Source organism: Ambystoma mexicanum, chromosome 3p (genome assembly GCF_040938575.1).
Source record: "Ambystoma mexicanum isolate Mex_15411 chromosome 3p, UKY_AmexF1_1, whole genome shotgun sequence".
Taxonomy (NCBI): domain Eukaryota; kingdom Metazoa; phylum Chordata; class Amphibia; order Caudata; family Ambystomatidae; genus Ambystoma; species Ambystoma mexicanum.
Genome location: NC_090925.1, coordinates 1,199,472,453 through 1,199,497,706, shown reverse-complemented (window position 1 = coordinate 1,199,497,706; position 25,254 = coordinate 1,199,472,453). Strand labels below are relative to the sequence as shown.

At 44.6% G+C, this 25,254-nt stretch overlaps 1 protein-coding gene across 3 annotated transcripts in view; it reads left to right on the top strand.

Annotated features, from left to right (window-relative positions):
* The window catches only part of LOC138581348 (protein bicaudal C homolog 1-A-like), a 361,089-nt gene that overhangs the window by 277,310 nt on the left and 58,525 nt on the right, over positions 1–25,254 (top strand). For all 3 annotated transcript variants that reach the window (XM_069652613.1, XM_069652612.1, XM_069652614.1), the window contains 2 exons: positions 20,387–20,559; positions 22,838–22,958. In XM_069652613.1, the coding sequence (XP_069508714.1) occupies positions 20,387–20,559; positions 22,838–22,958 (294 nt within the window). The remainder of the gene's footprint in view (positions 1–20,386; positions 20,560–22,837; positions 22,959–25,254) is intronic.

The following is a 25,254-nucleotide window of genomic DNA, read 5'->3' as shown; positions in this document are numbered from 1 at the left end:
AGTTAACAATCTTATTATTAAATCTGTTGGTGCTTCGTCCCATCTTCTGCCTAGTGTTTTTGTTGCTGGGTTATAGTGTTCTTTTTGTTGTGGCTTATTATGAATATTACAACAAAAGAAAAATTAAAATTACAAATTATGAAAACAAGAAGAAATCTAGCGAGCAAAAAAGTGTGAGATTTGAAACGTGTACATCACTTCATGGCCTTCATTCCCTGCCAACAATCCTTCCAACATGCCAACTGATGAAACTCCCAAGGACACCCTCCCAAAACCTGCTGCCACTATAAAAGAGGAATTCGAGGGGATTGTGTCCTCCGACGTATTCCACATCTATGACAGTGATCACCACAGCTGTGCTGCTTTGGAATTTTTTTCGGCGTAGGCGTCCTGCGTCGATGACGTCGATATGCTGTCCCTCGATGGCCTCCGTCAAGGGTCGACGTCACTGGATGTTATATATAGGACGCAGGGCGCCCGTAGCCTCAGTTCTGTTTTTTCCGTGAACGTGTTCGCTTCAGAATCTCAGCGCGCTCGATTCTTCTACTTTGCGAAAATGTCTTCGTCTTCTTCTACCCCGAAGTCGGGCTTCAAAAAGTGTCGGGACTGCGGTTCCAAAATGTCCATCACGGACCCGCACGACGTCTGCCTCTGGTGCCTCAGCGAAAGCCACGCCACCGATGACTGCGATGACTGCCAGTCCCTGACATCGAAGGCCTTGCAGGAGCGGAAGAAGAAATTATCGGTAGGTAAGGTTTCTAAAACCCATAAGTCGAAATCGGCTGGGCTTTCGACCGATGACTTGAGGGGCGACTTTCCACGTCGGCATAAGTCCAGGGGGTCTCGGTCTCAGAGTGGGTCTCGCCATTCCTCTGCCTCTTCTAGGCATTCTTGGAAGTGCCGTCACCAGTCGCCTTCCCCGTCGGAGGACTCCGCCAGACGGCGGGTGACTTGTCCTACCAAGTCTTCATCGCCGGCCGAATGGGACGCATTCCGCCTGCAGATAATGGCGATTTTCGAATCGCATGGCACCGTTCCGTCGGCGCCTTCAAGAGAAGCCCGCAAGGAACGAGCTAGAGCCACTGCTCGCACACCTTTGGGCTCGGGCGGTCGGCGCGATCATCGGGAGCCGTCGAGGTCTGGATCGGACAAGGTTGATCGTCATAGCCGTGCCAGGTCCAGGTCCCGGTCCTCGACGCCCTAGAGACCGTCGGAGCCTGTGAGGCCTTCTAAGAAGGCATTGGCGCCATCGGCTCCGGCTCCGAAAAAAGTCGTCGATGCCATCGGCGCCGAGGCTGTCGAAGGACACTCTCAGGGCTCCGGCCTCAAAGAAGTTGTCGAAGTCATTGGCGCCTCGGTCGACGTCGACGCCAAATCCATCGGTGCCCTCAACGCCTTTTGAGGAGGTTATGCCGGAGGTGCGCCGGGGGCTGTGGAAACTCTGAGGAAGGCTCTCAGTAAGTCAATGAGGCCTGTTTTTGAGCCATTCTCTGGTCACCCCTCCAGGATGGATTTATTCCAACCTTTGGATTACATTTCAGAGGTGGAAGAAGGGTCTGATGAGGAGGTGCCTCCTGAGGTTCCTGATGACCTGAGCCTGGTACACATGACGAATCCTCGTATAGGCGTCTCATGTCGAGGGTGACTGAGTACTTGTGGTGGTCTGCTCCACCTGTCGATTTTGATCATCATGATCTCACAGACATGCTGTACCATGGTCCACCCACTGACCCGGTGTTGCCATTTCACATGGCTTTGCAGAGGCGGCTGCTTGGACTGCTCCGGAGAGTCTCCCGGCAGTTAGTAAGTCGTTCCCGAAAAAAAATACCGTCCAGCTAGTAGTGACCCCTGCTACTTGTGATCGCACCCTACTCCGGAGAGTTTGGTGGTGCAGGCTGCTACAGCCCCAGCGAAGCAGGCGGCGTACCCTACCATCCCTCCTGATAGGGATGACAAGTGCTTTGACGGTTGGGCGAAGAAAGTATTTTCATCTGGGGGTATGGCTTTGAAGGCAGCCAACTCCATTTGTGCCTTGGCAAGATTCACTCATACTCTGTGGAATTGTGTATCTTTGGCAGCTCAACATATTCCCGAAAAGGAGGAATGGGATGGTTTTCTAGCACTCGTGCAAGATGGCAAGGATGCCATGTGTGAATCCCTTCAGTCGGGTCTGGATGTAGCAGACTGTGTCAGCCGGTCCATGGCGGCGAGCACCGTGATGCACAGGTTTGCATGGTTGCGGAAGTCGGGGTTTGCTCCTGATGTGCAATCTCGGCTTCTCAACATGCCCTTTGATGATGTCCATCTTTTTGGCAGCAAGGCTGACGAGAGCCTTGAGAGGTTGCAGGCCTCTAAAGCTGCAGTGAAGTCTTTGGGCGCTGCAGTTCGTCAACCTCCGCCTTTTTGTCCTAGGGGACAGCAATGGAGAGGAGGTTCCTTTCGGTACTACTCTACCTTTGGTAGATCGAGAGGGGCTGCCTGTCAAAGGGGCCACCGTAGGAGTACCAGAGGTGGAAAGCAAGGTACTTGAGGTGCCAAAGCCGCTCGGGCAGTTGCCGCCTTGCCCGCAAGCACTGCCGCAGCCGCTTCCGCTCAGTCATGAGGCCATGTCCCATGGTTCGCCGGTTGGGGGAAGACTTGCGCAGCATCTTGGAGAATGGTGTGCCATTACTTCAGATGTGTGGGTTCTGGAGATCATAGCCCATGGCTACTGTCTTCCTTTCCGGCAGAGGCCTCACGACAATGCACCGGGGAAGCTCTCTTTGAAGCCTACAGATCTGCTGCTTGCGCAGGAAATCCTATCCCTGCTGCAGAAAGGCGCCATAGAACTGGTGCCTGTAGTGGAGAGGAACAAGGGATGGTATTCCACATATTTTTTGATTCCGAAAAAAGACGAAGGGTTGAGACCCATCATGGACTTGCATGGTTTGAACAAGCTCCGCAGGAAGGACAAGTTCAAGATGGTGACTCATTCTCAAGTCCTCCAGGCCCTTCAACTTCAGGATTGGATGGTGTCTCTCGACCTCAAGGAATCTTACTTTCATGTGCCGATTCATCCTAAGCACAGGAAGTACCTGAGGTTCGCGGTTTGCGACTCGCATTTTCAGTTTTGGGTCCTGCCATTCGGATTGACCTCTGCCCGAGGGTCTTCACCAAACTGATGGTGGTGGTGGCAGCGTATCTCAGGAAAGTTGGGATTCACGTCTACCCCTACCTGGAATATTGGTTTATCAGGGCGCGTTCTCCTGAGCAAGCCCTGGATCATCTGTCCGTCACCTGCCACTCCCTTCACAAGTTGGGCTTCTCAAGTCCCATTTGACGCCTAAGCAGCGGCTCCAGTACATCGGAGCAGTGCTCGACACATCCCTGGGTCAGTGTTCGCCTCCCCAGGTGAGGGCCCATCACATTCTGCATATGGTGGACAAGTTTCAACATGCCCAGAGTCTCCTGGCGTTTGAGTTATTGAGGTTTCCCAGCCTCATGTTATCCTGCATTTTCCTGGTGCCAGAGGCCAGGCTGCGGATGAGATATCTGCAGTGGGCTCTCAAGATCAGTGGTTGCAGTTCTCTGGCAGGATGTCGGATCACGTTCAGATTCCGCCATCGGTCGCACAGGATCTTCTGTGGTGGGTCGTCGAAGGAAATCTGCTGAAGGGTGCTCCATTTTGGCAACCGTGGCCGGAGGTGACGATCGTGACGGACGCATCCATCACGGGTTGGGGAGCTCATGCCAACGAGCTGACGGCCAGCAGCCGTTGGTCTCCATCGGAGTCCAGGCTCCACATGAATCTGTTAGAGCTGCAGGCTGTCAGGCTAGCCGTGAAGGCTTTAATGCCGTCTGTGAGGGGGAGAAATGTCCTGATTATGACGGACAATACAGTGGCCATGCACTACCTCAACAAAGGGGGCAGGGTCACTCCCACTTTGTAGAGAGGTGATGCAGCTCTGGTTCTGGGACATCCAGCAGGAAATTTTGATCTCAGCACTTCATCTGGCCGGAGATGAAAACGCGGCGGCGGATGCTCTGAGCAGGCAGAGCACAGTCTCTCACGAGTGGGAGTTGGCTCAGGAAGTTCTTGTGGAGATCTTCGCCCTTTGGGGAACCCCACAAGTGGATCTCTTCGCCACCAGTGTCAACCGGAAGTGCGAAAGATTCTGCTCGTGGGAATTTCCTCCAAGAGGAGCCTTAGGGGATGCGTTCGTAGTGGAGTGGTCCTTCCCACTGCTGTATGCGTTCCAGCCAGTCCCCGTCATTCTGCAAGTGTTGCTGAGGTTATGGAGGTTCGGTTCCCAGATGATCCTCATTTCTCCAGCATGGGCCAGGAGAGCGTGGTACCCGGACCTTCTAGACATGTCCATCTGCCCTCCATGCCATCTTCCCTATCGAGACATCTGCTCTCACGGGAGGGGGGTCGGGTTCTCCATCCAGAGTTCAAGTCGCTCAGCCTTCAGGCTTGGTTCTGAAAGATTGGGGTAAAAGGATTGGGACCTCCTGAAGACGTGATGGAGGTGTTGCTTTCGGCCAGAAGGCACGCAACAAAATCCCTGTAACGTTGCCTTTGGAGAAAGTTCTGCGACTGGTGCAGGGTACAGAATGTGGATCCTTTCCAATGTTCCATTCCTTTGGTTCTGTCTTTTTTTGCTTTCATTAGCCCACAAGGGCCTACAAGTGGGTACCATTAAGGGTTACCTGGTTGCGCTGTCCATATTTAAGCGCTCGTCTGAGGAGTGTTCTTATTTTAAGATTCCTTTGATTTCTCTGTTTCTAAAAGGGCTAACTAATGTGTTTCCACCATCGCCTTTCCAGGTGCCGGGATGGGATTTGAACTTAGTTTTAAAGTTCTTAATGGGAGCTCCGTTTGAGCCCTTACATTCTTGTCCGCTGATACTGTTGTCCTTTAAGACTGTATTTTTAGTTGCGGTTACTTCCGCACGCAGAGTGAGTGAGTTGCAGGCACTTTCCGCCAAGCAACCTTTCACGGTGTTCCATAAGGACAGGGTTGTCCTTAGGGTTCGTCCTTCTTTTCTTCCGAAGGTTGTGTCGGAATTTCATTTAAGCCAGAAGATGATTCTTCCGACGTTTTATCCTCCTCCGAATCCTGGTAAGGAAGAGGAGAGGCTCCATAGGTTGGATCCTAGGAGAGCTTTGAGTTTCTATCTCTCACGGATGTCCCGGGTCAGAGTGGACGATCAGCTTTTTGATTGATACGCTGGAAGGCGTTTAGGTCAGGCTGTCTCCAAGCAGACCTTGTCCAGATGGATAATTTTGACGATCTCTGAGTGTTACCGTTTGGTGGGTAAGGACCCTCCAGTGGGCTTACGGGCTCACTCTACTAGGGGTGTGGCTGCCTCCATTGCTCTGCAGAGGGGTGTTCTGATTCGCAATATTTGTGAAGCAGCCACATGGGCCTCTGTCCATACTTTTGTGAGACACTATTCCGTGGACTCCATCCATGGGCAGGATTTGGCCTTTGGTAAGGCAGTCCTATATTCAGCAATTTAATTGGGCATTCTAATATTCTAAATTTGTAAATTCTTTTCCCACCTCCATACGTTGGTACTGCTTTGGGAGTCTGTCATAGGAGTATGTCATAGATGTGGAATACGTCGGAGGATACAATCCCCTCAAGTTACTTATCTTACCAGATAACGGTCTTTCGATGGGATGTTCCTCTGACGTATTCCACATCGAACCCACCCAGCCTGCCCCAAGGAGTATATCATAGATGTGGAATACGTCGGAGGATACAATCCCCTCAAGTTACTTATCTTACCTAGTAACGGTCTTTCGATGGGATGTTCCTCTGACGTATTCCACATCGAACCCTCCCAGCCTCCCCCACTACAGAATTTCTTATGCAATTGGAGCTTACATTTCCGCAAGGCTTTCTTTAGTCATACTGGCAGGAGATTGGTGCCACACGTTCTGGGAAAAAACTACAACTGAGGCTACGAGCGCTGTGCGTCCTATATATAACATCCGGTGACTTCGACCCTCAACAGAGGCCCTCGAGGGACAGCGTATCCACGTCATCAATGCAGGACGCCTACGCCGAAAGAATTTCTGAAGCAGCACAGCTGTGGTGATTACTGTCATAGATGTGGATTACATCGGAGGAACATCCCATCGAAAGAACTTTACCAGGTAAGATAAGTAAATTGTTTGTTTAAGTGTTTTGGGAAATGATCCATACACATGCAACTCTCCACATTCTGGAAATTCTTCCCTCCATTGTCACGGCCCATTCAAGCAAATGGGTCAGAGAGGCTTCCACACAATGGTTTAACAAAGGAATCCCTAAAGAGTGCTATTTTAGAGTATACCAGCCTCATTACGACCCAGGCGGTAAGTTACCGCCTGGGTCGTACCTTTACCACCATGGCGTAAACTATGTTTACGCCACGCTAAAAGCAGGTGTTAAAACCTCCATGGCGCTAAGGGACCTCGGAATCAGGCGGTAAGGGTGAGTCCCTGTTTACGCCGCCGTAAACCCCTTACCGCCTGAGTCGTAATGAGGCCCTAAGGTGGCCAGACCACTGGCAGAACAGTAAGGCAGGCAGCAGGATGGTGTAGCAAGACTAAGCAATAGCTGTGGATTGGATTGAGATAGGAATCACACTGGGATACGTGGCTGGAACCTGCAGTGTAAAGCGCACAGAAATACACATACATACAACAGTTATACTTAATGGAAACAGGAGAGGAACATAAGGGCTGAAGGAATGCACAGCAGTCAAGAGTCAAAGAGAAGAGCACAGGGAAAAAACAATCAGAAAGATGCAACTAGGATGAGCATGTAAGATAAACCACGGTGGATAAAATGATGGTTTGTTGGCTTTGTCAATGCGACTAAGCTGTGAACTTAGGTGTTGCTGAACCTAGCCAGGTGAGCAACAGTCCATCCTAGTGTTCAAATGACTTAACAGCCAACATTAGAATCCCTGGATCCCTAGAGCAGAATCCCTGGAGAAGAATCCCTGGATCCCTGGGGCACTCCTATATTGAAATCTGTTGTCCTGGGTTTGTAGCAGAGTTTCCTTATTGTTATAGGTTGAATAAAAAACCTTGCGTCCAGAATTGTCATGTTATGATCAAATTCAACATACAGTGGCACGTGAATAGAATGAGTTAATCATGTTTTCAATTATTCATAACAACATATACATCATGTGTAAAATAAAGTTCAGATATATAAAACATTTACACTACAATCATTTGTACACAAAGCCCCATCGGTAATCACTTACAATCAAAATGTAATGTATGAACATAATACATGAAGAAACGCATATGACAAGTAAACCAGCATAATTATACAAAAATATCAATATTCAAAATAATCGACTGATCTATTTTTATGGACTCCAAGTAGTCGCCAGCCCCTGGGTGCTTTTATTTCTGTTTACACAATTTTGTTTCTGAATGCACGTTGCTTTCATTTCCTTTTAGGCACTAGTTACATAACCCGGGCTGTGGCGGTTGACAGGACCCCTATTGCGTCCTATTATTATTTTATTTTATCATTTTAATTACTTCCGAGTTCCTTGTAGCAATTGGGGCTGAGGGTACCTGGCCTCTTGTGCATGCTGTATGCTGGCTTGGCAGTTCAGTGTTTTTCTGATAGAGACTGGTGTATATTCACAGCCATAGTCTCTCTTTGCTGTCTATAGGCAGCGTCAAAGGGACAGTTCATTTTGTGGCTTTATTCACCAACTCTGCTGGTAATCAGCGGATACTCCAGGTAAGCGTCAGCACCTGGGTGCTTTTTTTTCTGTTTACACAATTTTTTTTCTGGATGCACTTTCATTTCCTTTTAAGCACCGGTTACATAACCCGTGCCGTGGCGGTTGACTGAACACCTATTGCACACTATTATTATTTTATTTAATTATTTTAATTACTCATTAGCCATTAGGGCTGAGGGTGCCTGGCCTCTTGTGCACACCGTAGTCCGACTCGGCAGTGCAGTGTTTTTTTTCGATAGAGACTGCCATGTATTCACAGCCCTAATCTCTCTTTGCTGTCTATAGGCAACGTCACGGGGACAGCCCTCGTCTATATCATGTGTAAACATAAACAGACGCAGCGGACAAGCACAGTGGGAGCATACTTGCCGCGCCGAAGTTGCACCAAAGTTAAGCATGTCTGTGCTGGTCCGTGAGCAGTCCTGGCCATGGTCATTCCCCCCTGTCTGGCCAATATCTTTAAAGGGAAATGGTCCAGGGAGAATCTGTTGCATTTAGCACCACAGCACGCTATGCTGCCCCCTCTAATGAAGCCTCTTTCTTTGGAGGTAGTGAAGAGAGAAGCTGGGTATAAAGTTGTATTAGTTAATGCACAGTCATTGGTGTCCCATGCAGCTTCATGCATGATCTTATTGCTGAGCTGAGTCCGGACTTAGTTTGCATTACCAAGACCTGTTAAGGGATTTGTCTAGCCCCACAGTGGTCCAATCCCTTCCTAATACCTACAATATACTCTGTGTGGACCGGAGGTCTATCCATCCAGGGGGGTATTGCAATTATTTATAAAGCACCTTTGATAGCTACTCCCTCGCCACTAGTGATATGAAGCTGGAGGCTCTTCTGGCCAGCATTGCTGTCTTTCCTACAATTACTATCCATATTTTAACAGCCTAGCACCCCCCTGGAACAGACCCTTCTTCGTGCAACCAATTTGTGACCATCTGGTGGTTCCTTTTTTAGTCCAGACTCAGGGCCCTCATATGGTGTTTGTGGTCCAACATGTCTTGAAACATAGCTGGCATAGGGTATTCAGGGAGGATATTGTTGCAAACATTCAAACTGAGTGTAATGCTGCTCAATCTGTGGATTTCTCCAGTATAGCACAGATTGTCACCACAGTCGCAGACTCACTTGCTCAATTTAAGCTCCAGAGGACAACCTCTCGGCCCTCCGAGCTGTGATTGAACGAGGGTCTCAAATCACTGCGCCTGAAAAAGTGTCAAATGGAGCGTAAGTGGAGAGAATCCTACTCGTCGGCAGATAGGATGTCATTCAGACAGTGTACAAACAGCTACCATCAGGCAATCCGCATTGCAAAGTCAGCCTTCTACACTTCTAAATTAGAGGGTGCCGTGAATAACCACTGGAGCTCTTTTCTTTGTTACGCTCTCTTTCTTCAAAAGAAGACAATTTGGTAGGGATTATCCCGTCACAAGCACTCTGCAATTATCTCTCGGTCTTTTTAAAAGTAAAGTTCAGACACATGAGTGATCAGATTGCTTTGTCGGGGCAGCGCACAGTAAGCTGTGATTTATTAGCCCCACCTAGGGCAGATAGGGAACTGTGGTTCACATTTCCACTGTTCTCATGCGCAGATATTATAAGCGCTACTAGGCACATTAAATCAGCCTCTCCTTCAGATGCGATCCCTTTATGTATCCTCCTGGAAATTATGCCTCAAATTGCCCCCTGGGTCTCTCATGTAGTAAAGACGTCTTGTTCTTCTGACTTTATTCCTCTGGAGCTAAAACAGTCTCATCTAATCCCTCTATTAAAAAAGTCTTCTCTTGACCCCTCAATACTTACAAATTTCAGTACTATTTCTCTGCTTCCTTTCGCTATGAAACCTTTGGAATCTTTGGTCTCCCTTCTTTCTACAGAATTTGTTCTCTTTTCCGCTCTGGGTGACCTGATCCGATTGACAGACCGGAGGGATGGGGGGGTGCATTGATTTTTTTAGATCTCTCAGCAGCATTTGATATGGTGGCCCAATATTTGCTGCTGCACCGCCTCTCCCGGTGCCGGCCTCTCTGCTCCAGTATTATCCTGGTTTTCATCTTTCTTGATGGATATGATCCAGATTCCCTCTCTCCCTACTTTTCTTTCGCAAACTACCACACTGTCACATGGTGCTCCCGAGAGCTACGCCTTGTCCCCGGCTTTATGTTACATCTATAGTCAGCCTCTATTGCTGCCACACACAACCCACGGTCTCCGTTTCTACTCCTATGCTGATGATACTCAAATCAGTGTCCGGCTGAACTTGGCCCAGCCCAGCTTTCTGCCTCAGATTAGTTGGTGATTAGTGGCCATGGGTAGTTGGATGGGTGGCAACTGGCTTAAGCTGAAGGCAGACAAGACAGAGGTCTTGGTTGTGAGTTCTCCTTCTCCTCGCAGCTCTGGCTCTCTAGCTGCTTCTTCATTTTGGTCAGACACTTGGTGGCCTCGGAGCTTGGCCCATGCCCCGCACTTGTGTCTCAGGTGTGGAATCTGGGGTATTTTTTCTCTGGGTCGCTGTTGACTACATCTCAGGTTAGTGCTATATGCAAAGTTAGTCATTTTCAGGTAAGGGTCCTCTGGAAGGTTTTGCCTTTTCTTCCTGATCACCTCCGCCCGCTTTTGTGGTTTCTTCCCTCATCCTATGCTGCCTGGTCTACTGCAACTTGCTGTTCCCGGCTCAAACTCTTTACCTTCTTCACCACCTTCAGCTATTGCAGAATCTCGCGGCTCACACTGCCACCAACACTCTCTGTGGTGCTCATATTTCGCCCGTTCTGCGTACCCTCCACTGGCTGCCGGTAAAAAAGGGATTGCTTTTAAATCTCTCTGTATTGTTCACCACGACTACTATGGCCGGGGAGCAGAGGATTTACAAGAGAAGTTCCAGACTTAGGTGCCTGCCCGCTCTCTTCGATCGAGCAATGCCTGTCTGCTTGCGATCCCCCGATTCCGACTTGTTTGGATGGGTGGCCCTTCTTTCTCCATCGTAGCCGCCAAAATGTGGAATGCCCTCCCCTTTTTCCAACGCAGCACTGAAGATCATCTCAGCTTTGGGCGACTTTTAAAGACCCATTTATTTTAGGTGCTCCCCAAATCCTGTTGTGTCCTTAGCGTCATGATGCCTCTGGCAACCGTGCACTTTATAAAAATGGTAACATAACATAACTGCTGTTGACAGCATACCTTATCAATTGGGGTCATCTCATCTTCAGGACCAGCATCACATGAATTCATGAAATGACATACTTTAATTTTGCAGGAATTCCAACTAACATGGGGCCAAGCTAGACTATTGCAACGCCCTTCTAGCCGGTACATCAGAAAAAAAACTAAACAGACTCCAGATCACACAGAATAATGCGCTAAGAGCAGCATTGAGTATTCCTTAGAGGGACCACATCACACAAGCTAGGCAAGCAGCACATTGCCTCCCTGTAAGGGACTGCATTGCCTTCAAAATTCACACCCTTACGCATAAATGCTTAAACCTCACAGCTCCCTCATACCTATCTGATACCATTGCTAGAACCTCTAGCCCCACTAGAACATGCTATTCCAACCAACTGTATGTTCCCTTCATTAACAGGGCTAAAGCAGGTGGGATTAGGTTCCCCTACATAGCTCCTAAACTCAAGAACACATTACCTACAGCTCTCAGAGCCGAGACCTCTCTCCCCGCTTTCCGAAAAAAGGCTAAAAACCTCTCTCTTTAACTAACACTAACTTCCTCCAATGCATCTCTTGCTTGTCTTCCCGAAATGTAAATATTTGTCTCATACCATGTAACTAAGCATTATGTCTGTAACAAGCGTCATGATGCCTCTGGGCTGTTGCACGCTCTATAAATGTGAATAAATAAATAAATAAATGAGGGAACTTTGTTAACTCTCAACAATTGCCATTCATCCCTCCATGTTGACTTCTTAACTTTATATGTGCCTTCAAGATGTACAGCATATATTCCTTATAGTAACAGCCGAACAGCCAATTCTTTAGTGCTGAAATCTTTATATCTTTGTTTTATTCTATTGTAAAATACTTTTACATACTGTACAGAAATACACACATGGCAGCAGATGAAACCTGATCCGAAAGAATGATTTACAAACATTTTTTTAAAACATTTGTTATGAATTCCTCCCATATGAAACACATGGGGGCTCATTACAAGTTTGGCGGTAGCCTTGCCGGTAAAACCGGCAGGCTGCCGCCAAACTTGCGAATTTTCCCGGCGCCCGCAAATGGGTAATTACCGGGTCATTACGGCCCTGCCGGACCCGGTAATTGCCCATTTGCGGGCGCCAGAATGAAGTGCTCCCCATTCCCATTTGAGCCCCATAGTGCTCAATGGGAATGGAGCCGGTGCATCCAACATGCTCTGCTCGCGGTTGCCGGTATGCCCGCCAGGTCAGATCCGGTGGGCGGGAAGGCACCCGTGAATAGAACTCTTAATCTGCCGGTCTGGTAACAACGGTATTGGCATAGCTTACCACTACCGTTGTTACCGGACAAGCAAACTTATAATGAGGCCCATTGTATATAGTGTACCAATTGTTTGGCATGAGTTATAGGGTCCCTCGCTTCTTTTGTTATGACTTGTTAGTATCAAAGCATATGTATTCATGGTTAGAGTCACCCATGTTAATATTGAAACATATTACTAAATGTTTAAGCTCTAGCTCTGCACAACGGAGCTCAATAGTGCAAGCTATTCCAATCAAAGTTATGTACACAAAAAAGCATGTTTTTTAAAATCCTTTAAAACATAAATCAACCCAAAAAGCTGTTCAAATTTATAAGTCATGAATATGTGTTTAAAAGCCACTACTGCATACTAGCCCAACCTGCCCACACCAGGTATACTAACTTCCTTGAGTTGCCCACCAGTACAAAGCTGCCTAACATTACGGTGGCCACCCACCAGATTCAAATAATCACTCTTCTAGGCTAGAATGATTTCCACTCTTATTTACCTGACAACCATCTGGTCCACAATGCCAAAAGTAAACCACCAACCGCAACTCATATCCCAGGGAACACCAATCCTGGATGAGTGCCAATTAACTCTCTCCCTAGAGCCCGTCCATCAGCCTATATGTTCGCCCATCACTTACCAGTCACTAACAAACCTCCCTTGCGACACTGTGAGTAGAAATGCCAAACTACGATCAAGATTACCTAAAATCTACGAACCACTAGCCAGACTGGTCAATACTTTTGGTAATAGGAGAAATTTCCAACCCAACGCCAACAAACCAAACACCCCCACACAAAAAATGACTTCAATCGTAATAACCTCACAAACAACCACTCCAAAGCCAATAACAGTCTATCAAAAAAGAAAAGTAATGCCACCCAGGTTATATCAAAACTAAACACCCCATTGAAGTGTGTCCATATTAATGCTAGGTCACTAATAGCACATGCTACTGAAATTGCGGATCTCATTCAAACAGGAGATTATGACCTCCTCGCCATAACAGAAACTTGGCTGCACCAAGCTGCAGGACCTGCCCTGATGCTTGCCTTGCCCCCCAATTACACCATACTCAGAGAAGAAAGAGTCAATTCTCGAGGAGGTGGCTTAGCTCTTATTGCTAAAAATAATCTCACCCTAAAAATTGAAGCAAGTTCAACTACAAAATCCTGCGAATCATTAACCGCTAAACTCCTAACATCACCCTCTCAAACCATCAATATACACCTTATCCACAGACCACCAGGCCCTATTGGTACGTTTGAGGAGGACATCTCCACGATCCTTTCAAACAACATAAAAAACTCATCACAAGGCATCCTTCTGGGAGACTTAAATTTAGGCTACAATGACCTTAAAGACCTGCAAGCAACTAATATCGCTAATGCCATTTCAGAACTAGGTTTCTTCCACAAAAAATCTCACAACCCACCCATGAAAAAGGCTGAATACTTGACTGGGTTGCTGACTATAATTGCAATGTAACGATCGTCAATATCACTCCACAAATCTGGACAGATCATGCACTGATAACTTTCCTCTTAAACATTAACATGGCCCAACCCATCTAAACTGCATTGGCTCCCCCCCTGCCAACCAGAAATAAAAAACTTATAACTACCGAAAAACTGCTACATCTTATCCTCCCTACCTTAAACTCCCTACCTGATTCACTGGACACCTCAACACTAGTAAAGGAATTTAACTCTACCATGGCCATAGCTCTAGATACTATCGCCCCATTGAAATTGAGAAAAAGCAAGCCTAGAGCCCATCTAAACACCTGGTTTACTCCACACCTTAAATCCCTAAGGAGAGAAAAACGCAAATGCGAATCTGCCTGGCAACTAACCCCAACAGAGACAAATAAAACTGCACTCATCAATGCCTCCAAGACCTACAAAAATGAAATAAAGAAAGCAAAAAAAGAGAACTTTAACAATAGAATACTGCAGGCTAAATCTGGAACCAAAGAACTATTCCTTATACTAAAGGAACTGGAAAACCCCATTCCTGTTCAGGATAACTGTGACAAAAATAAAATGTGGTGCTCGAACATCCAATAAGCACTAAATGACAAAATAGCCACACTACAAATAAAAATGGAGGAAAAAAAACAGAATATTCCCCCTTCAACCAACCAAAGAGGCAAACTACCAACCACCACCAAACCAGAACAAAAATGTAACTTTACTAAAGTAACTATACTTGAAACCGAAAAGATAATACTGTCACTCAAACCATCTAACTGCCGAGGCGATCTATGCCCGGCCCAACTAATAAAAGACGCGGCCAGAGACCTATCCCCTTTCATTTCCAAGCTCATCAATGCCTCCTTTGCATCAGGCACAATACCAGATAATCTCAAACAATCTTGGGTCCTCCCCCTCCTTAAAAAGCAAACATTGGACCCATCCATCCCGACCAACTATAGGCCTATCACAACGGTACCTTTCCTGTTAAAAATCCTAGACAGAGTAGCCTACTTACAGATTCAAAAACACCTGGAGTTGCACCATCTTCTAGGCACAAGACAATCAGGGTTCAGACCCCAGCACGGAACTGAAACTGCGCTCATCGATCTCAAAACCCAGGTCGACGAGCTGAGGGACTCCGGAAAGATGGCCTTACTCCTCCTACTGGATCTCTCTGCAGCATTTGACTTGGTGCATCATGATGTGCTTTGCACCCACCTAGAAACAGCTGCCCACTTCTCCACACATGCCATTGCATGGATCAAATCATTCCTAACTGGTAGAACCATGAAGGTCTTCTCTACCTCTGCTGCAGCTGACCCTGTATCCATCACATGTGGAGTCCCACAGGGCTCTTGTATCTCCCCCACCATGTACAACATTTTCACGAAACCCTTGTTCGATGATCTGGACAGTCTGGGTGTCACCTACACTAACTATGCAGATGACACTCAGATTCTCATCCCACTTTCGGGGGATTATGAACAAGATTTGGCCTTGGTGAACAAGATCTACCTCATCATTCAGGCATGGATGGCCAGTCATGGACTATGCCTGAATGATGACAAAACGGAACTCATCATATTGGGGAACACACAAAACATCAAAAGACTAAAAGACGAATACTCCTCTTTCGTCATAGATGGTAACACCATTAAGGTAGCAAAAGAGGTAAAAACATTAGGTTTTTACCTCAACTCCTGCCTCTCCCTAACAAAACAGGTGAGCGCAATGACATCCAGCACTGCATACACCTGCAAGTTGATTAGTGCCGCAAAACCATACCTGTCTACCACCAATTGCCTCACCCTTGCTCGAGCTTTAGTGCTATCGAAACTGGACTACTGCAACGCACTATATATAGGGTCTAATAAACACATGTTGCAAAAGATTTAAACACTACAGAACAATGCTCTTAGAGCTGCCCTAGGAATTCCAAGAAGAGAGCATATTTCAGAGGCTAGAAGACAATCCAACTGGCTTTCCACAGTGGACAAAATTAAACTCAAAACAGCCTCTTTAACATCCAAAAGTATTAACGATCTAGCGCCCAAATACCTAACTGAAAGATTCAATAGAAAAACCTCCTCTAGACCCACTAGAGAAGCATACTCCAACCAGTTAGTGGTACCCCCATTTAAACTAAGTACTGCCGGAGGAAACAGCTTCCCGGTCAAAGCTGCCCAGCTATGGAACTCCCTCCCGTCCTGCCTAAGATCTTCCCAATACTACTAACACTTCAGATCTAACTGCATCAAATGAATTAAAGAAAATGATCTATAAACCGGCCTTATGCCTACATAACCTCTGACTAACAAGACAAACTCTGCATACACCCTGTATATAACTGTATATATTCCTTACTCTCCATATAACTGTATATATCCTGTACAATGTATATTTACCTTACTGGCTTGTACTGTGTAACTGTTATATGCAAGTAACTGCAATCTGTAAACATGTGTAACCTGTAAAGCTTAAAGTATTCTTGAACAACGCGCCCGGTTACCCTCGGGTCTGGTGTGCACTATAAATAAATAAACAAACAAACAATTCAAAATAAATCAACCTACAAAGTCATCAAAAAGAACAAAAACAAAGAACAAGTGGGAGCTGAAAAGGTAATTCATTGAATACAATTAATGTTGACAAGATTTTTCAATATGTCGATGTTAAATAAATCACAGTACCTATGTAGTCTTAGAATATCATTTAAATACCTGCCATTTCAAGACTGGAACACTAGGTCATGAGTGTTCACAATCTGCTTATATCATCTCTTCGTGTAACTGTAATTCAAATAGGAGACCACAGTGTAATAAACCTACCTACATCCCCACCTATATTCCGTTCCAGGTCCATATTCCAGATAAAGGACAGATTGAGACACTTGCTATGTAGGTTTTCCTACTGAAGTTTGGTTTCATCAATACCCAATACATTTTAGATGCTCACAGGTCCAGTCTTCTAAATTAGCAATCTGTTAAGACCTGATTGTCATTTTCTCAATTGTAAATAATTCGTTCAGCTCAGGTCTTTCCTGATGCCATGCAAATGTTTCTGAAGAGTGTATACACGTTTTTTTATTATATTTGATTTTCCCATACCACCAGACAAAAATGCAAAACAATCACAATACATTAACATTACAGAATTCAATTGGAAATCTAATATTTATTTATTTTATTTATTTGTATGTTTATATAGCGCCGAAATACTTAGAAGAAACAAATCTTACAGATAGGGTAAAAGTACAGCCCAGACATGGTATTCTCTGCAGGGTCCTATAAAAGAGTGATCAGCATCACTTGAGGCAGCACTTGAGGAATCTTTGCTTTTGAGTACCGAGCGGTTAATCTAGTCTGTGCATATCATCCCTGCCCAGCAGATATCGATAAATGGTACCATCAACCATGGATGATGAAATGGTCCTGCAAATATCCATAATGTAATCCAAGTAGACCATGACATTAATGTTGTATTGGTTTTAAAAACACTATCAGAACAGGTTGAAGAAGTGGATGTTGTGTGTTTTAAGAATCTAACTTAAAACATTGGGAATTTCAGCAAGCTGAAATTTCATTAAATATTCAAGCTCTGAAATTTGGAATTTCATATCCTAACAATGCGTATCTTGAGACAGAAGCCTGGAACAACATTTAGATTTTTGCATTGGATCCCAATGAGTGCAACCATCACATCATTCATGGGTGTAACTAGTCATTGGGGTAACTACATATTCTTAGGACGTGGACTAGTGGCACTGGTAAAGATCTTGCCCTGCTCATTAAAGGAAGGACTGTCTGAATGTCACCCACCTCTTCAGTCTTTTGTCAGGTGAAGCCATCACACTCCCAAGTCGTGTCATGTTAACATGTAAAGTAGCGCAGCTCCATCTGAAGTGAAACCGGGCGGTAATCGAGCTAGAGCACCACTACTGAACCTGACTTAGTGAAAGATTAATATAAACATCTATATTACTTGAAGATTCTGTCATACTCGCTATCATTTTTCAAAAAATGCTTTTCACGTAGCCTATGGCGTATATAGCTCCATATTTGTGTCTATGTACTCAAAGGATAATTTATTTTAGGCACTTAACCATGTCAAAACATTATCATGCATTGGCACAAAACCACAAAAACACAAGGCCACTTTCTATCATATTACAATTCCAAATCTAAGTAAATCCAATTCCATGTCTACTAGTTATCCAATCGGGTAGTCACACATCTAGCAGATAGCCACAGTGTCACCTCTAGCAGATAGCCTCAGTGTTGCCTCTAGCAGGTAGCCACAGTGTGACCTCTAACAGATAGCCACAGTGTCATCTCTAGCCGATAGCCACAGTGTCAGCTCTGGCAGATGGCCACGTTGTTGCCTCTAACAGATAGCCACAGTGTCACCTCTAGCAGATAGCCACAGTGCCACCTCTAGCAGATAGTCACAGTGTTACCTCTAGCAGATAGCCACAGTGCCACCTCTAGCAGATAGCCACAGTGTCACCTCTAGCAGATAGCCACAGTGCCACATCTAGCAGATAGTCACAGTGCACCTCTAGCAGATAGCCACAGTGCCACCTCTAGCAGATAGCCACAGTGCCACCTCTAGCAGATAGCCACAGTGCCACCTCTAGCAGAGCTAACACTCTAAATGTCAGTATGCCTTTCACTTCTTCTTAAATGCTGTATAGTCTATTCTAGTACTTTATTGTGTTGTAAAATATTTGACCAATGCTAATTCAGTCTTCAACAAATGCAGTAATGTGAAGCTGTGTTTCAATAATTTCTCTAGCATGTCTATTCTACAAATAGAATGACACTGATAACTTACCATGTATCTATATTTAACACCTCTGCCAATCTATGGTTTGCACAACTACCAACTTATACATCCTCTAAAATGGTTGTTCATATTCCCCAAATATTCTACACATAACAATGTGAACCTTATACATATGTCTAATGGTGATACAGTGTTATGTGTGTTCCTGCATTTTAAACTATAATAATTATGTGTTCTTCTATAATTATACATGCAACATAAAACAATGGCATCCCAAATACATCCATGATTCCCAGGGCATGTAGTTGAACATGCATCCCAACCTTTTAGCATTGGTGGATAGTTGGATATGCAAGGTCCACATGTACGAAACTGCTTGATACAGAACTAAGACATAATCAATCAATAAATGAGCAAGTCACAATTAATCCTCACATAGTTTCTCATCTTCTGCTAATTCGGGCAAAGCCCCCCTTAAAGAGGAAGTCCTAAATCACGCCAATGTAGTTACAGATGATATCTATGCATACGCGTACACCAGCATGACAACCATGGATCACGAAATACTTTAAATTAAACTTTCCTTCAATATTAAGATTACATTGAAGAGCCCATTGTATGTACCGCCATATCTCTTTTGAGTGTCGCCCACATGTAGTCACTCAAACATTGAAAAGCTGAAGGGGGCCAGACAAAGTATCAGATTGATGCACAGATTCTCACTCGTATGCTGTATGCAAGCTCTGCAGTGCATATTCATCCTGCTGGTGCAACGTATGTCAGTTGGGTCACAGATGCTTTCTTGTTATCCACGGTGTAGCGTAAAAATTGGCAGCAGCACGTCAATCACAATGACAGGTCACCTGCTACACCATCATTTACTGGACTGATATTACCAGGGTGAGAACTCTCTCTGATACAGGGTCAACCCTGGATCAGGGATCTGCAACTTCAGCTCACTACATATTTTGATCTACAACTTGCATCAATCCTACTCATCATAGTCAATGGTGAGGGATCATGGAGGTTGTAGTCCAGAGCATCTAGAGAACTGCTGGTTGCAAAACAGAGCCTTCGAGTAGAAATCAAGTCTTCTGTGAAAGTTGAATGGTAAAGTGGCACAGCTAAGCTTATAGACTGGTTGCCCCTTAAGATGATGTGGCACAGTGCATAGCATTGTTTATTTTCCGGAAGCAACCTGCCTCACAGCATACGGGTGCTATGTCCGTTTGCAGACAGGGATTTTTCAATGCACTTTTTATGAAACAATGTCATCGAAAAACTCAAATATTTTTTGGGTGGGGTTCCTCCTTCCCTATATTTTAAACCCTATCCCTACCCCCTATCTAACCCCTTCATCCCCCTAACACCCACTCTATATTTCAATTCGTTTTTTCGTACAAAGAGCAAAATAAACGACCAAACAACGCTATACCCAGCACTTGACATCTCACCATGCTATATGCAATTGCTTATGCACTACGAGTCCTGACCACATCGAATAGCTTTGCCAATCCATTTCTTCAGACAACATGGATACATCAACTTCATGTTAAAACTAAACAGTGTGTGCAAAGAAAATGCATCAAATCAAGCTGAAGGCAGAATCTAGTAAATAAAAAGCTGTGAAAAATAACATAGTCCTTTTAAAACTGTGCAATAATATATTAACTTGGGGAGAAAAATAAAAAAAACTTCACAATTTCATTTCATCATCCAGAAACATAGGCAACTCTCATTTATTGAAAGTGTTCTTGAGCAACTCTCATGTATTGAACGTGTTCTTCATATTCTGCTTCATTATTCATTTATATCACGATGGTGTCCGTTGAACAATAACACAGACGTCTTTCCCCTTGCAGCACAACTGCATTTAGATGTTAAAACAATGCTATTCTTTTCAGGCATTCCAAAGATCCAAAGATTTGACCAATGCATTGTTACTTAAACCAGAAAGAGAAGTATTGCAGGAGATTCCAGAGAACGATGACATGCCTCTGGAAATCGATAGGCCTAAGCACACACAGAAGAAAAACGAACCAGAGCTGTGCATGGAGTCAACGCTGTCAACTAAACAGTGAGTCTTTCGTCCATTTCCTTGAATGCGTTGGGAGCCCAAGGTGACGTTTCAACATGGAGGCTTATTTTACCTCATGGGTGGATTATTCATGTACACACTGGCCTAATCTTTCAGCCGTTTTACATTGCCTTGTATTCCTCGTTATGAAAGTATTCCATTTTATGGATATTTAAATGTATCTCTACAAACTGGTTTACAATGTTTTTTGAGCCTGCAATTAATTAGGTATTTTTTGTGTGGGAAATAGACAGGCCAGCCACAGTCTTTTTTTCTTTCTGTGTTTCTCGTCCCCTCTGTGCTTTTCTTTCGCCATTGTTGTTAACGTTTTACCTCTTCTGTCTCACTCTTTCATCTCTTTTTCACCTCCCTCACTTGTTTTCTTCTTCCTCCCATTCTCACGTTTTCTTTTGCTCTCACTCTTCACCGCTCCTTTCTCTATTTAATGCTCTCTTTCACTTTCTTTTTTCCTTCCCTTACATTCTCTTGCCCCTTCTCCCCCTCTTTCTCTTCATGTCTCTCAATTAAAGTAAGTTTATTTGTTAGAAATGCTTTCGTCATTATGACTTTTACACTGGACACAGAATCACAATGATAAAAATCCTTAAACAAGTAGACTAAGTACTTCACAGTGACAGTGCCTCCCATCTGACTGCGCAATCCGATTCCAAAACGCACAGGCCAATATCGATCCTTTGCACACCAGCAAAGTTATAACCCCCGTGTGCAGTGGTTAGACTCACATGATTTCATACTGAAACCTAATCAGGACTTTTCTATTGCACTGATTGTCCTACCAATGTTAATAGGCACGCATAACAAACTATCCGACAGTAAAAAGGTTTATTCATCATTGTTCAAAAATGTAAAATCATCTACAAAGGTCCCCCAAGAAATATGACATGTTCTTCAGAATTGCTGAACATTTTACGGCCGTCAGTTAAAGAATATATCTATTTGGTAATCGAATTTTTTAGCAAATGTAAAATCATCTGCTCAAATCCCAAAACAGGCTTATTTGATTAGCCATTAGCCGGCCAAAAGGTTGTAGCGTTCCGTGTGCTCTGGAAGCTTAAAGGCAGAGCCCCCGGAGGCGCTGCTAAGAGTATACCAGCCTTGATCTACAGCTGGAGCTATAGATTCACATGTGGTGGATACCCGGGGAAATGTAGAAGCCCAGATGTTGGAACTGGCAGATAACTGCTTCCTATGCCACCTACCAGGTCTGTAACAACCTGCTCCTTCCTGTTTGCAACTATGGCCGTAGTATGTCATGCATTAAGACCCAACTACCTATCCTTTGACTATCCAGCTGGATTGATAGGTATGCCACTCCCTCGGAAGCATCATTAGGAGAGTTCCTGAGGAGTGATGCATGTAGAGGGTTGGCTGGGCCGAGTCCTGTTTTCTAGCTCCACAAGCAATTCATGGTAGTTTGATGGATGCCCTTTAAGAAATGATTGCTAGATTATCTGGACCGCCTTGCAGCTGTCAATGATTAAATCCTTTGAACAGAGTTTACCACCCCCATTCTGATCTCCTTGCTGTTTCAGCCATACTTGGTTGGCCGGTTTTCACTGTGGCTTACTGGCCGTCACTTTGGTGACTGATATTTGACTGCATGCACCTGTATGTACGACAATTCAGACTCCTATGAATTGTATTCATATTAGCAGATGTTATCATGCAATAAAGCATTGAGTTATCTTTTATGGCCAAGTGTCTCTGACGATGCAAACCTACACTTGTATTCCTATATAGTACATGCATTTTTGGTAGCTGCTTTAAACGTTGTCTGAAAAATATTTGGTTTGCACGTATGAAGCAACTCACATGGTATACATCAGGCTATCTTTGTTTCTTACACATAGCAGTTTTCAGCATTTGTAAATATATTGGTTGATATCTTATGATATGATATGATATGATATAATAAGGCATTTATAATGCGCCCATACACAAGTGTTTCAGGAAGGAAAAGGAAAAGACATTTCCTTAACTAAGGTTATTTTTAATTATGATTGTTTTACTTGCCTTTTAATAGTGAATTGCCCTCCAATAAGAATGCCCCGTTAGCTCATTTCCCTTTTTGATTAGAATATAAATTTTGCTAAGAAGTATTTTTCTATGATGTTGTACAGCTTTTTTACTTGTCAACATTAGAAATAAACCTTGAATTCATTGTAGAACCCAATCGAGTGATGTTTTGCAACTTTAGATGAGTATTAAAACCAGTAAGGATTTTAATATATTGTACTTTCATTTGCTTTGCTTTCAGAATTTTGAAAGATCATCAATACTGGTCTTCACAAGAACCAAAACATTTAGAGACCAGTGAAGACCGAACAGCTTCCCCTTCTTCATCTGATGAGAATAACACGAGGGAAAAGTTAAAAGCTGTAAGAAAACTTTTAATGGATATGTGTTTCTTTTAAACATGTTAACAATGACAGCTAAAATGTGTGCTTCCGTGTTTGTGAGGTTTTATGTATGACTGATGATTGCAGACTTACAAACTGGTCACTCGCACTCCTTGTCCCAATGATTGTGCACTGCCGTGCCCAAAGGGTCAAACTTTCTGTACATTCGTCTTCATACCTTTTATAAATGTGAACCAGGACAGGGTTGCAGATTATTGTGAAAGAATTCCCCTTCCAGTTCCGCAAAACACAAAAATTGTGTCTCTTTCAATAATACATGTCGGACAAATAAAAATACCTTTCTCCCTCCTCCATTAGTACTGCGTTACTGTATAAAATGCCAAGCCCATTTCTGACACAATCCTTTTGTAAGGTTCCCCTCTGCACTTGAGTTAGGTTTATGCTATAAGCAATAAATAAAAAAATAAAAAATTGCAATGGATGTCTATTCCTGGGCTCGAGGTTGCAGCAGTAACACCGTGTACAGCTCTACCTGTGTGCATTTCAAGCACCCCATGCACAAATAAATGGCAGTTCATTTACTCCTTTGTATAATTGTATTTGTCTAATTGTTCAACAAACAGATGTGCTCATTTGGGCAGATTTCTGTCACAGAATGCCATCTTTGAGTGCAGTAAACCCTGAGCTTTTTTTATTTTTTATTATAAAATGATGCAGGTAATTCTGTTTCTGAAAGTGGGCTCTGCCAATCAGACCCCACTTTCGTATTGCTCCAGGCCAGATGGCAGTCTACTGATATCCCCTGCAGCTGCCTTGCAGTGGCAACAGGGGAGGTTCAAAGGTTCCATGTGTATTCCTCAAAACAGCTGCTGAAACGCTAAGTTCAAACTGACAGGGGAGTTGTATGCACCTCGGGTTCAAAATATAAATCCTTGTCAGAGAAGCCTGGTGGCAATTTAACAACTAAATATAAGCCATGTCTAGTTTCGACACAGTGGCTACTGGTATTAAACAATCACACAGCCACAAGCTTTTGATGTCATTTCTATTGTCAGCTTGGTGGACAGTGATTCATTCAGGAGAGGGTCTTGTGTGTATTCTGTTTGTCTGGGCTGGAGGTCACCACTATGTGGGTCACACCCAGGACGCCCTCACCTTGATCCCCCGAGAAGGCATGTTGCATCCTCCAGAGAACATGAAGACGACGTATGCGTCAGCTGGGAACTGGTGTTTCAAAGACTGCCATGTCAATACAATCGCTGCTTCTCACCATATTACTGATTACTGGAGTCGTTTTGATATAGGCAGACAGATAGGTGTTGGTGTTAGAGTAGCCCAGCCGAGAGCTTCAGCACACATAGTGATCCCAACATCTCAGAGTCTGCCAGGGCTCCCAAAGTTCCTATCTCCCTTCCCACCTCTTGCAAATCACTTTGGGTATGGGAAGTCAAAGGTCACTCGTCACAGCTGCCTAGATTAGACACTTAACATCTGGCTTGATATGGATCGGTCTGCTGTGGCATTTTTCCTATATAAGAGCGAGAGTGTACGCTTAGTTGATTAATCTCTGGAAAATTATTGAATAAGGATTTACCTGGAATTCTGTTGGGGGTACAGTCAGCTCCAAAGTGCTCTTGTCAGTGAGGTGAAGACAGAGAGCTTAGAGGAAGAGGAGAATTCTTCTCCCCAAACATCCCCAGGGTATATTTAGGATGACCATCTGCCAGGACAAGGCCTACTGCAACTGAAACCAGTGGTACCCAGGATCAGCTCACTGTGGGTGACAGAAACCTGCTACGGTTCTCTACAAACATATCTGCTTGGGAATAGCACAATATAGGTCTAACCTTGACCTGAGACCCTAGTTTAGATCCTACAGTAACTATACATCCAGAATGCAGCCCAAAGCATGTCTCCCATCTTGATATGCTTTTGAGCTGGCTTTCCCATGCCCAACTCACTTTGAGCCACTGCAGGGCCTTCGACTGTCCAAATACTTCAAACCACTTACCTGCTTTTTGAGCCATCACGATGCAGACTCGACCCATTGCAGTTGTCATCCCAACTTGAAACAATTGACAGCTCGACCACATGCAATCACCCTACTCACTGTATCTCGACTGCCAACTCAATGCAACAGAAGTATTGTCTTGACCCAACGTGAAGGGTGACTTGACCCACTGGAAGCCATTGACTCACCTGTCCAATGTCGCCTTGACCCAGTGGAAGCACTGTCTCAACCAGACTCAAATGCTTACTCGACCTGTTGGAAGCCATTGAATGAACCCATCTCAAACACCAACTCGAGCCAATT